The 13,528-nt window shown below is 45.9% G+C and overlaps 1 protein-coding gene across 1 annotated transcript in view; it reads right to left on the bottom strand.

Annotated features, from left to right (window-relative positions):
- Positions 1-13,528, bottom strand: part of LOC121301174 (midnolin-like) — an 18,198-nt gene that overhangs the window by 796 nt on the left and 3,874 nt on the right. Inside the window, exons 2-6 of the mRNA XM_041230314.1 lie at positions 12,517-12,745; positions 9,817-9,904; positions 9,378-9,440; positions 722-1,186; positions 6-21 (exon numbers count right to left, since the gene is read on the bottom strand). Coding sequence (XP_041086248.1) covers positions 6-21; positions 722-1,186; positions 9,378-9,440; positions 9,817-9,904; positions 12,517-12,737 — 853 coding nt within the window. The 5' untranslated portion in view covers positions 12,738-12,745. The remainder of the gene's footprint in view (positions 1-5; positions 22-721; positions 1,187-9,377; positions 9,441-9,816; positions 9,905-12,516; positions 12,746-13,528) is intronic.

Raw genomic sequence — 13,528 nt, 5'->3', positions numbered from 1 at the left:
GGTGCTTTTGGAGGACTCAGCCTGAGAGAGAGAGAGAGAGAGAGAGAGGATTAGGGTCCTGTTTTTGAAATACACGTCCAACTGTCCTGAAGACTGTATTGCTCCCCGGGATAAATTCATGTTTCTTTGTGGCTTTTAACATGGCAGGGAATTAAAATTACGTTATCAGAGACAACAGAATAAATACAGAGGTGAGGAGAGCACCAGCTGTTTACAGCAGGGTGGGTTCTCAACCATCAGGCTGCTCTGGGACACTCGAAATGCCCTGTAGCACTCGGACCTGTTGGGGAGAAGTGCTTATGTAGGGGGTCCAGGACTTCTGTTACTGGGCAGCTGAAATTCTAGATTTCAAAATCAATACCTGATAATGAAAGTGAAAGCTGAAAGAGGGGCTGTTATTTAAAACCAGGGACAGGCTAAGACAGGCAGGACTGTAACAAGACGACAACAGGGGGGGCGGCTGCTAAAAACATTCAGAGGCACAGAGAGCATACCCTGGACTGTGCCGTCTGCTTCGCACAAAACGCAATGCAAAGTGAAAAGCTGGTGTGTGTAAGAGACACAACGCACATTTTCAAAGTGGCCATCTTTGCTTGAATCACTGACTACAGAGCGCTGTTTATAAACCAGAAGCAAACAAAATGGTATTGCTTATTTTTTTTCCTGTTACATTACGAGACTTTAAAAACACACATATAAAGAAATGAAATAGAGGCGCTACCTTGGTTTTTGGCTTGCTGCTTCGCGCAGTCGTCTCTGGGCAGAGGCTAGCTGCCGTGTGGCTCTCTGCCGTGGCACAGGCGGGGGTCTCGCCCGGGTTCTGCGACCGGAACATGCCCGCAGAAAGCGGGGAGGGCTGGACGGGGGGGCAGTAAAGGGGGGCCGTGGCGGGAGAAGAGGTGGGGGCCACCGTCTGTCTGGCGCTGGCTGGGATTGCAGTGGCAGCAGAGGGGGCAGGGTGTGGGTGAGGGTGCGAGTGGTGGGGGTGATGCCCGGTCCTGGGGTGCTGCCCGCTGCTGGGCCCTGCCGTGGACGCTCCACCCTCCCTCGCAATGACGTGGCGATGCTGTACTTGCTGCTGTGCCCCGGACTGCTGCGCAGCCAGCTGCAGCTGCACGAACATCATGTGATCGCCCACGCGCAGAGCCAGGGTCAGGGGCGACCGTCCCGACAGGAAGTCACTGACCTGCAAAAGAGGAAGGAGAGGTCAGCACAAGAGCGCTCTGTTTCAAACCGGTTTCACCACGTTACTCATCGCTTTCATACACAATGAGTCACTTTTTCTGAGAGCTGAATCAGATATAGATCTCACAGCCGAAAAACTAGAAAGACAGGCTTGAGCGGATATACGATGAGGAGGGTGTTCTATTCAGCGCAGGGCTGCCTTACATGGACTATGCATCAGTAATTGGGCTGTGCTGTGGGACTCTATCACAGCTGCAAGGCAAAGCAGACCCGTCCAGGTGGCTGGCTAGCATTTCACAGTTTGGAAGCCATCCTTCCTTTTACAGGAGATGGGAGGGCGATAAAGTCTGAACTTAGCAGTCATTCAGAATGCACACAAAGAGTGCCCTTCTCCCTGGCTCCCTGCCTGAAAACTAGGGCACGGTTCCCCATTGCACACATTAAACCGATTGTTCTGACACTGTTTTATTGTTCTATTTCAGGAGAATCTGAATGGAAAGAGGTCACCAACAGAGGCCAATGCTGGTGCACACAAGCAGTCGCTATGATAAGGAAACCTATCCAAAATGTAATTTGCATGCCAAAACGATCAACTTAATACCAAACGTTTACCGTGGGTTTAAACTCCTCAGCCCTAGACTATTTGATAAAGTGCTATGAACCTGCAAACATTGGCTACCAGCCTTCCAGGGCAGGGAGGTAGCTATTAGCCCAGACTGAGTGTGCTTGAGGTCTGTAGGACTGTGACCTGGCGTTAACCTCACAGATACATGCAAGGCCTCTCCCTCTCCCTCTCGCTTATCTGTATTGATTCTCTCCTCTGTGACCTTTCTGAGTCATTGGTGCGCAGCTGTGTAAACTACCCCCGGAAACTGAAATATCCAACAATAGTTAGGGGCACGCAGCTGGAAACGAGCTTCCTTTAACAAATTATTTGTATTATTTAACAAAAAAAAAAAAAGGGTGGGTGGGTGGGGGGGCTTCTTTCCTGCCACACCCAACCCACGAGATAAACAGATCAAACAAAACCTACAAGAAAAAAAGAAAAAGCCCAAATACTTTGTTCTTGCACCCCCCCCAATCTATAATGCTCCAACCAGAATACATTTAGCCCAGTGCAAGGGATCACTTCAAAACAGCTCCCACTCCCACCCCCTTGCTCTCACGGTGAGAACACCCCAGGGAAACTCCTTCCTAAAAGGTCACCTGTTATTCATTAAGGCAGTCGGACACATTGGAGGCCAGCAATAGGCAGGAAAGAGGAGGGCTCGTCAACTTTCAGGATTAACCTTTTATTACAAGGGGTCTCTTGTTACATGGGCGTCTTTGATGGTGTCAGCTGAGGTTACAATACGCAAATACACATACTGCTCTCTCACACATACAATGCAAGGTATGGGGCTCTTTCCAAACTAGCCCTGAGTGATCTCAGTGTTAATCTGAGGGCTGGCTTGGGTTTAAACTTTACACACTGCAGCCTACCTCTCCCATGACTAGCGCAGATGATTCAACCCAACGCCCCTCCACACTATGAATGCAATCCATATTAGGAGAACATGCGGGGTATCTAGAACATGCCACAGCGGTTTATCACACCGAACAGCCCCATGTGTGACGGAGATGCAAACTAGACTCCTGCTTCAAATAATGATTTTTGGTTTTGTTTTCTGGTAAGGGAAATGGTCACACAGAACATCTCTGATTTTCATCTTGTAACGCAGAGCAGCTACCAGACAGCAACTGAATAAATGTTAAGAAGGTTACTTCAAAATCACTTCCGATTTGTAGAAACGTGGATCCTTGCTACTTTATTGCACTGGGACGAAATGCTCTGAAAACGTCGACACGTGCAAACTAAACAGTTGATACCGGTGCACATACTACACAGTCAAAGGTTGTGTTAAATAATTTAAGAATTCATTTCAAAATGCAGTGTTTCAGGTCCTCTAGAAACAGCCCCAACTGCAATCCTTTTTTGTGATAAAACGGAAAGTGGTACATTAAAAGCTGACTGATTGATCTCTTTAATGAGAATATACTGGCAGGTGAGCAAGAAGCAGCAGCGAGGAAGATTTTACTGTTAACCCTAAAAAAACAAATCCGAGTGCAAATCTGTTTCATCAGGCTTGTAAGCCCTCTCCAACACATGCATGCATGCATATACCCCCTGGGGGTGCAAGCCGCAAACTGCCCTCCAAATTCGTGACAGTGCAAATCAAAAGGGAATAAAATGTTCAGCCCATCTGCCCTGGGATGTTAAGCCTACCTACTGCAACAATGCAGCCCCACTGCCCCTCCCATCTCCCCGCCTCTTTACAGAAACATATTCCAGGCACATCCTCCAGCGAAAATGCCGGTAACCCTTTCAGCAAGCAGTCAGTTGGAGCCATTGTCTCCCTCGCCACCTCCTTATCTACCATTCACAGCCATACAAAAGGTGACGGGTGTGCTTGGGACCCCTGTTAAAGTGGCTGTGCATCCGTAAAGATTTATACAGCCCTACCCACGTTAAATATTAAATTAATCTAGTCATTAATTCATAAATCCATACGCAACGCAAGCTAACCAGACCCATACAATGCATCATCCTGCCCTGCGAGGCTGTACGCAACAGGAGCCGCTAGTCAGTTAAACGATACCCCAAGCCCTGACCCCCCCCCCTTCTTCTAACCTAGTCTTAAAAAAACATCTTGATTTTCTCAACCCCCCCCCCAGCAGCTGCCACCCTGGGAATCTCTTTGAAACCCAAGAAGAGGTCTTTCCAATTCCCCTAGGGCTTTCGGAAAACACAAAAAAAGGAAAAAGACCAGAGAGATGTCCTCAAAAGAAACCTACATTAAACCTGTATATAGACGCCGATGAAGAATCTTCGTTTATTGCTTACTCAAGACTTGTTACAGATGTTTTTCTACCTAGCCGTCTGCAATGCCCGTCTCGTTTCTCACCCCCTCCCCTGCTGTGTACTAGGACTAGATGTTTGATTTAGACATTTTTTTTCCCTGCATAGAGGCTGTCTCCTGTTAGCCTGAGGGATAATGCTGAAAGCCTCTCCACGCTGGGTACCCACCCGCACTGCCAGCCTGCCTGTCTTCAAGCACTGCGAATAAAGGACCAGTGCAGCCGTGCAGCAGGGAAGGAGGGGGTGGTGGGGCGCGGGGAGGGTAGAGCGCTGTAGTCATGAAATATTCAGCGAGAACGCACTGCAGGCTTTTCAAACTTCACACAGCTGACAGTTTTATTTATTGGGGTCCCTGCGGTTCAAGAAACTCATTTGCAGGCATTCTACCTTTCCAGAGAGAGAGCGAGAGAGAGAAGTGCGCAACATTCAACAAACACAAAAGGAAGGGGGGGGTTAGAATAGGTGGTCTCAACTATCACTGTACTGAAAAGGAAAACAAAACAAAAAAATGCCTTAACTATAGATTGGGCTTCACAGCCAGGGCTGAATGAACCTGCATTGGGCTTGTTTCAGTTTTCAGCACAGCCCGACCTCTTTGTCTGTTCTCTACATTCTTCCTTTTATGTGCCTAAGTTTGTCCTTAAGTGGCCTAAATAAGAATAGAGTGAAAAGATGTACAAACGCATTCAGCGGCTCCTGTGCTAATTGGCTCCATTAGGCACTCTCTTGTCCTCTTGTTTCCAGACCCCCCCCCCCCCCCCCACTAACTCCATCCTAATCACGACGCCAAACACTTGAGCCACAAAAGCCACCGACGAATCAAAGGCTGACAGTCACGATTCACAGATAGAGTGCTCACCTAGCCCTAGCCCCCCTCCCGCTCCCTTCCATCGCCCCCACACTCCGACACAAAGAACACCACCACTTCCACATACAGGCATCTTGAGATCGGGAGCCGCTGCGCAAAACACAGAAAAAAAAAAAAAAAACACAAACGTATCCCAGGGGACGGAGCAGGCAGTCTAGCTTCAGCACTCCATGCACAGAAAAATCTGCAAAAATAACAATAGAACAGAACAGGATCTGCATGCATGATCATCGGCTCTTTGCTCGTGCGAGGTCTATACGATTCGCCTTGCTTAAGCAAGCGTGTGTCTGTGTGCGCGTGCCAGAGCATAACAAACAGCAAGGTTGGTTTCATTGCACAGCTGAAATTCCGTGCGAGACAGACTAGAATCCACCCGGCCGTCACGTTTGTGGAATAAACACAAAGGATGTGAAACACGGATCGCCCACACAGTCCTGGAACGGAATCCATTTTGTCAATTTTCCCTTCCCTTTGGCGAGAAAGATGTGCAAATGATGAGACTCACCGGGCGGGCCATGTTGTCAGAGCTGTGCAGTGCTAGTGACTCAGCGGCCCTATTTTCTACCTGGGCTGTGCGAATAGTCTTAAATAAAAGAGGTGACACATTGCTCTTATTAGCACCCTTGTTGCCAGCTAAAAATATTCAGGATCAGAAAATAAAACTTGCAAATGTACATGAACTCTAAAATAGCCAAGGCTATAAACTGCTTGGTTCTGAAAATTCTACCTGGGGTTTAATTAAAAAGACAGCCTCCGCGCTCGCTGCGCCTTGACTTGAACTTGTGTGCTCCGGAGATATATATATATATATATTATATATATATATATATATATATATATATATATATATATATATATATATATATATATATATATATATATATATATATATACACACACACACACACACATAAAAACAGATTCCTCCTACGACTCCCACAGTGCCTCTCCTGCATTGATTATCAGGGGATTCTTTCCAATCCCAAGACTCCCAATTTGCGTCGCAGATGAGGTCAGAGTTGCAGGAAAGTGCGTCTGATTTTGTATTTATAGCACGGCATGTGGAAGGAGGTTGTGCGCAACAGGACTGCAATAACAAGAAGCAGAGGAGTAGAAGCACTTAAATAAGAGAGATCCCAGCTTGCAACATCAGTCTGCCAGGATATTTCTACCACGCTATCTAAAGAAGACGGAAGTCAAATTTTTTTTTTTTTTTTTTTTTTTTTAAAGTGCTGACCAATAAACCATAAACAGCAAAGTCAATCACTGATCCACTGCTTAGACACACACCCGCTCCCTGGTGCTGACCAGCCCTGACTCACACCATTACCCCACTGTTATTTTCCCTTCAGGCAGGTCATAGTACAGTACAACTTGTTCTATCTGTTCACAGCAGTCTGGATGACTCAAGAGGGCAATCACGTGCTGCATTCCTAACAAGTTCTGATAATTCCATTAGCACACGTAGGAACAGCGTGCTCTCCCTGCTCCCTGCTCCTATCCTACCCTCAACGCCCTCATCAGATACCGCTAATCTGATCCTCGTAACAGGATCAAGGTCAGATGTAAGGAATGTCCGCTAATGCACCTAGTTTTCCTTACTCTGTTTTCTAATGAGAAGTTATTGCTTGTGGAAATTCAGAACGAGTATTTGTGAAAAGCCCCTCAGATTGCTTCTAGAGCCAGCCTCAGGCCTGCACTGAACCCTCCCTGAAGGGCTTGAGCTGGGGAATACAATAATCTGGTAAAGGGTTCCTTGATTACCTTGAACTACCCCACATACAGCCGGGGGACCGGCAGACCAATACAACATGCCAAGCAAATCTCAAAGCTAATCCACTACTTACAAGAAACACCGAAACAACCAATTCTTGCTCTTTTTTTTTTTTTCTTCTTTTACCCTTGAGCATTTCAACTGTAAATCAATGCGCTTTGCTTGTTTAAATAAATGCAACAAACAAAAAAGCTGATGGGGGGGGGGGGCTTTTAGCAGTGGATTAAAGCATTCTTTCTTCATCCCCAGTTAACGTTTGCACTCCCGAGTGGGGAAACACAGCAGGTGGGTCCCGGGTGTGTTTGCATCTTGGAGGCTACGATAAGGGAAAGCCGGGGGGGTGTATTTTACACAGATCCAGCAGTAGGCAAACAAGGAAACACACAATGCAACCAGCAGGCATTGGGGCAGTCAGACAGCTGCCAGTGAAAATAAACACATACAATATTTCAAACAAGATGAACACTTCCAAGCACCTTGCCTCTCTCCTGCATTGCACAACGGGCTCTGTGTTTAAACACAGTTTTAAAGTCGGTACAGTCCTACACCGAGACTTTATAGCGATGCCTCACTCAGATAAAACTCAGATCAGAAATTCAAATATGACTAGATATGAACACACCTAACTCCTATTGATTTACAGATTCACGAAGCAAGGGTCTGTGCCACACACTGTGCAGAATTACATTAAGAATACATTCAAATACCCAACGTTTTTTTTACATTGAACCAACCTGCATCTTGCTATGCAAAACTACAGAAGCCCTAACTATACACAGTGCTCAGAACAGCCTTCAGTGCTTACTCATTTCAAATGTTTGAATAGAGGTCTTGCAGAGAGAGCGAAGAGTGAGAATCGCATATGAGTAATCCAAGGTATAGCTCCACTTACAGCTGGGTTTTGAAATGACAGGCCAGGTCAGTCATCTAACATTTATTATATAACTCAGAACTAGGTCTCAGTATTTTAAAAAGTCAGCTAACGAAGGTAATAAAAACATACAATTCATAGCCTAGCCTACGCCTCCCGCATTGCCCTCTGCTATACCTACAGCTAACCCCTTTATTGCCAACCCTACCTGCTGGTATCTTCAGGGTACACGGTATTATTATGCACGCTTGGTGGGGCTGTGTGAAAGAATGGGCTTTGTTTTCTTTATCTTGTGGAAAGCTTGAGTCACGCTGTGCACGTCAAGAAGATCCGCACTATGAATGAGAGCAGGGAGCATGTGACACCACTGCAGCCCTGCTCTGATCTCACAAAGCAGCGGCAGGATTTCCAGGTTAAATATATCTGCAGGAAGCCAGCGAGCCGGGGGGGGGGGGGGGGCTGGAACTCAGCTTATCAACTCTGTTTGCAGCTGTAGCTTCTTTAATTAATTTTTTTTGTTTTGTTTGCGATTTTAAAAAAGTCAAATGTAGGGAACATGATTTTAAATCAGTTATGAGATAAGTGAGTCACCTGTGGCTAAATAAATAAAAAATAATTGTGTAAAACAATTTAACGAAACCTAATAGGATCCTGTAAATGCAAATCGCAAACCGAGATAACTGTGCTGAAGTTTAGTTTTAATTTCATTAGTTTTTCACAGCTGTGAGCCGAATTCTCGGTTCCTGTTCGGATTCTTCGCTGTGGTCACCTGGAACTTCTGAAAGGAGCCTAAACAAAGGTGCACAAAATCCAACATGTTTCCTCCTTTTCATAGGACAGCTGGTCCTGTTTTGTGTGCGTTTATATTTTGGGACCCTATACAACACTATAAAACAAAAGCTGGTCCTGCTTCCATGTACCGAATCATTTCCTGTTCCTGATTAACTCGCTATAATGGTCTAGTGTAATGGTTAATGGATATTTTATTTGTTATTTTTTTTTTTTTTTTTTTTTTAATTGTTTTTCCCTTCTTTAAACTCCAAATGACTTCAAAGCCCAACACAGAACGGTTTAAAACCCCCAAAACCAGGTCATGTGAGAGGAAAAGCCTTAATAAAACTGCTTGTGGTTTTTTTTTTATTTAAATAATTAAAACTGAAAACAGCAGGCTAGCAGAGTTTGACTCGGCCCTTGAAAAAAAGCAGATTGGCGTTCAGCCAAGAAAACTAATCGTCTAGCACCACACAACAGTGTTCGTGTATAGATGACCGTCATTCATCTTTAAAGGCTCGGTGAGGCATTTCCTCTGTGGTGAGGATTCCGGGATGAAGTCAAGGGCGGGCTGGTCTTGTTTTGTTCCCTTCACCTGTCCAGGTTTATGGCTACACCTGCGATGCCCCCCCCCCCCCATAATTCGGTGTTGACAAAGCTAGAACTATGGAGTTAGAGAATTTTATTTTTTTATTGATTTATTTTTTTAAACTGAAACGCACAGACGTTGCCATGAGACCGTCGGGAGCTACTTAAAATATGCACGCCTTTGACAAACTAAGGTCTTCTGCAGCGTTAGTTTGTTTGTGTTGTTTGTTTGTTTCACCGGCCAACACTCAGCTTCGAAGAGTTATTTAATAGAATCTTCCCTCATCGCTTAAAACATCCCCCCCCCCCCCCCCCCCCCCCCTCTCCCAGCCTCTTCTGAAACAGAAAACGAGATGCCTACAGCAGGATGGTGTAGCCGAATGTATTCAACAATAAAATAAAAATCAACACGTACACGTACCTGAGTTTCTGTTAAGCTTTCCAGCGCTTGCATCACGGACTGTTCGGGTCTTGATGCTTGGGACTTGATGGAGCAAAGGAAGAAGACAATGAAGTCATTGACGTGGGCTGCCTTCCTTCTCTCATGCACAACCCGTTTACATATCTTTAGGACATGCTTTTGAAAACTGCACTGGTTTGAGAGCTCTGGTTACAAAGGTGTAACAGTATTGCCCGGTAACTGACAAAACTGGGCGAAATGAAAACGTATGATATTGTGCTGTTTGATATGAACTCTGCAAGACTTGAATCGCCCCCCCCCCCCTTGGATTAAGTGTCAGAGGCTGAGCTTCGTGAGCATTGCAGAGTCCTGGTTCAGTAACATAAGACAGCTGTTAATGTGAATGGCATTGCACACACTACAACAGGGCTGTGTGTATTAATGCAGAGAGAATGCTCACCATGAGGCCCGCTTCCACTGTTGGGACAAGTGTTATCTTGCTACCATCCGTTATGCCAAAGTCTTGAAGCTTCCCTGAACTCAGCCGCCTTAGGGAGAAAAACAGGTAATTCAAATTATAATTATTTTTACAAAGCAAAAATAAATTGCAAACAAGTGCGTAACTACTTTTCTTGGTAGTGTCTGAATTTATTTATTTATGTATTTATTTAAATAGAGCACGATGTTCTTAGCGAGCAGGTGACCTGGTGTCACTCCACCGAGGGCTGAAAAAAAAGGAACACATTTATAAAAACAGCTTTAGTTCAGCCGTCCAAGGGCTGAGCGACAACCGTCACCGCATGCATGAGAAAATACATTTAAAACCACTCGTCGTGTCCTCTGTATCCCCTCGTCAATTATTAGGCAAAGGGCTGCACTTGCAAGGGTTAACAAGAAAAAGACCTTGCAAGGCCAACGGAAAAAGCCGCACACACTCGCTCCGCCGCAGAGTACTTCACAGTGAGCAAGGTCGTGGCATTTAAAAGAATAACTACGGTACGAGGGGTTTCGCTTTCACAACACCTTACAATCGAGTTACTTACACGCAGCGCACGAAACGACCGCATTTCAGTTACACCAAGCACCTTGAGCTCCCCGGTATCGTTTTATTTCTTTATTATCATTACTAAAAGCGCGCAGAAGACCATTTTCATTTTGTCTGCTGCGTTTTGTTTACGTTTTATAAACAGGGGGGGGTTATAACCGGACCGCCTTGCTGTGGTTTGGTGTATGCATTAGGCCCTTTGTTTTAAGTACGCACCCCTCTTCTGATACGAGACGAGGACCGGCAGTGCCGCTCTCATCGTCCCAGAAGCACGAAGCAGGCTTGCCAGTATTGCGCTTCACCTCCACAGAACAAAGAGACCTAGCTTGAGGGCAGCTACTTGGAAAGTGTTTTTAAAATAAGTTGTGGATTTGGAGGCGAGAACTGCAGGGGACAATGACAATCGCCTTTCTTTAGAAGGATAAACAATGCGATGGTTATTCGGGGTCATCCTGGTTCACAAAGCACCGCCCTCCACACCCGCGTCTTTTTCTTTGTGTTGTGAACAATACAAAGTTTTCAATTGGCCTATGCTATTACTGTACACCCTTGCTGTGCTGTCGATCGTGAACCTGTAATCGTAAAAGCCAGCTATTATGAATAGCCATCTTTTGAGCGATTAAACAAATTAAAGCAACGGTGCATTGGTTAGCGCTATTGTAATGTAAAGGCGGAGAGGGTGCTGGGCTATTGTTTTACATTAAGAGCCATTATGAATCAAAACGCTACAAAATGAATTTCTTTGTTGTAAATTTCTCAAATCCTCGGTGATGGATTATTATTAAAAACAGGACTATTTGTATTAATAGTACAAAAAAAAAAAAAAAAACCGCATTTCAGTTACACCAAGCACCTTGAGCTCCCCGGTATCGTTTTATTTCTTTATTATCATTACTAAAAGCGCGCAGAAGACCATTTTTTTTTTTTGCACTAATATTTGCAAAATGAGAACACATATAAGAATGCTCTCATCGTCCCAGAAGCACGAAGCAGGCTTGCCAGTACATTTTAATCGTCTTTAAAAAAAAACAAAAAAAACATCATGAGTCTATTTTCGCTATTGTCAGGCACGGGTCGCATCTCACAGCAGTCCCGCTGCAATCTTGTTGCCGGGGAGGGGGGGGCGACGGGGGGGTGGCGTTGAGGGTTGACTGAGCTCCGCTCCAGTCCTCGCCCCCTCTTCACCTCCTCGTCACCCTAACCTTTGCACTGCAGCGCAATGTGCATGTACGGCTGTAGGTCTGTTCTCAAACGTTACTACTAACGTAAAACCCAAACCCTTTCCGCTCAGGACTATAACGCAACCCCAATCCATAGAAAGACAATGCAACACGGATTGCCTCTGCTTCATACACAATTGTGTAAACCATCACAACCAATACTGCAAACCAACCCTTGCACGGTATATATCATGCATGACTGCACTGTCTCCACCACTAGCTACACAGTACAAGTATAACAAGAAAGCTGGCAATATAGAGCATACAGCACAATGCATGCATGCTAGTGGTAGTGTAATAGTTTCACTCACGTTTCTTTGTGCAGGAGTGCGAGTCTTTCTTTCGGGACTTTGAGTCTCTGCGATATACATTTTAATCGTCTTTAAAAAAAAACAAAAAAAACATCATGAGTCTATTTTCGCTATTGTCAGGCACGGGTCGCATCTCACAGCAGTCCCGCTGCAATCTTGTTGCCGGGGAGGGGGGGGCGACGGGGGGGTGGCGTTGAGGGTTGACTGAGCTCCGCTCCAGTCCTCGCCCCCTCTTCACCTCCTCGTCACCCTAACCTTTGCACTGCAGCGCAATGTGCATGTACGGCTGTAGGTCTGTTCTCAAACGTTACTACTAACGTAAAACCCAAACCCTTTCCGCTCAGGACTATAACGCAACCCCAATCCATAGAAAGACAATGCAACACGGATTGCCTCTGCTTCATACACAATTGTGTAAACCATCACAACCAATACTGCAAACCAACCCTTGCACGGTATATGTCATGCATGACTGCACTGTCTCCACCACTAGCTACACAGTACAAGTATAACAAGAAAGCTGGCAATATAGAGCATACAGCACAATGCATGCATGCTAGTGGTAGTGTAATAGTTTCACTCACGTTTCTTTGTGCAGGAGTGCGAGTCTTTCTTTCGGGACTTTGAGTCTCTGCGATAATCGTTTGTTGAGTCCTTCTACCGTCTCCTCTAAAGGGACGGTCAGTTCGAAGCGGGTCCCGGTAGTGGTGTGGATGTACAAATTCATGGGCGGCTCGTTTGGGATGGCCTCACAGGCGGTGGCTCCCCGGCTGCTGCAGCTCCTGGTGCTGGGGTGCTGGTCCATTCGCTGACCTGGGTTCAAGAGGCAGAAGGGTCGCGGTCAGAGGGGAATGCGGGGAGGTCACAAAAAAACAAAAAACAATCGAGTCCTGAGATCTCAAAAGATCCACGGTGCTTGTTCTGTAATTTTATGTGGAATAAAAAAAAAATGCTACACCTCCGTATCCTTTTTCCAGAATATAGATCTGTCTATATGTTGCACCTTTTAGAGTGTCCCTTTCTTGTGAATCGTACGTCCAGACCAGATGCAAAACAACACAAGGGTAACACGGATTCCTTCAGAATAGCGACCCCTTGATAACGCAATTACACGATCCGTATTTCAGATTTAAAAGAAGAAAATAAAAGCTGTGTGTTCTGAACGGGTGGTGAGGGAGTTTAAAGCGCCTGGAGCTGTAAGCCTGTTTTGTTAACAGCCTGAGATCAGGTCTATGAGGGTCCCTGTTGCTCTCCGCCGCGTCCCCGCAGCTCATCACAGCTCCAATGCAAAGTCAACAACAAAAAAATGTAACAAAGTCTCAGCGTTTCGGCTTGGGCAACCCACGCCCACCAGCCTATAAACGCAGACCGAACGCCGAGGACGCTTAGCTCGGCCTATCAGAGGACACTCTGAAACACCCACGTGGCGGTCCGACACGCCCCCTCCTCCTTTTACCAAGCGCAAGCTTTGTCACCAATAGCCAATCGGCTTCCAGAAGGGCGTGTCTAAAAAGAGGGGATGCGTGTAGTCTCCGCCCACTTGAGGCAATTTCGGGCCATTCATAATGTATGAGAATCACAAAGGGCTGTTCGAGA

The sequence above is a fragment of the Polyodon spathula genome, chromosome 27 (genome assembly GCF_017654505.1).
Source record: "Polyodon spathula isolate WHYD16114869_AA chromosome 27, ASM1765450v1, whole genome shotgun sequence".
In the NCBI taxonomy this organism is placed as follows: domain Eukaryota; kingdom Metazoa; phylum Chordata; class Actinopteri; order Acipenseriformes; family Polyodontidae; genus Polyodon; species Polyodon spathula.
This window is presented reverse-complemented; position numbering and strand designations above follow the sequence as displayed.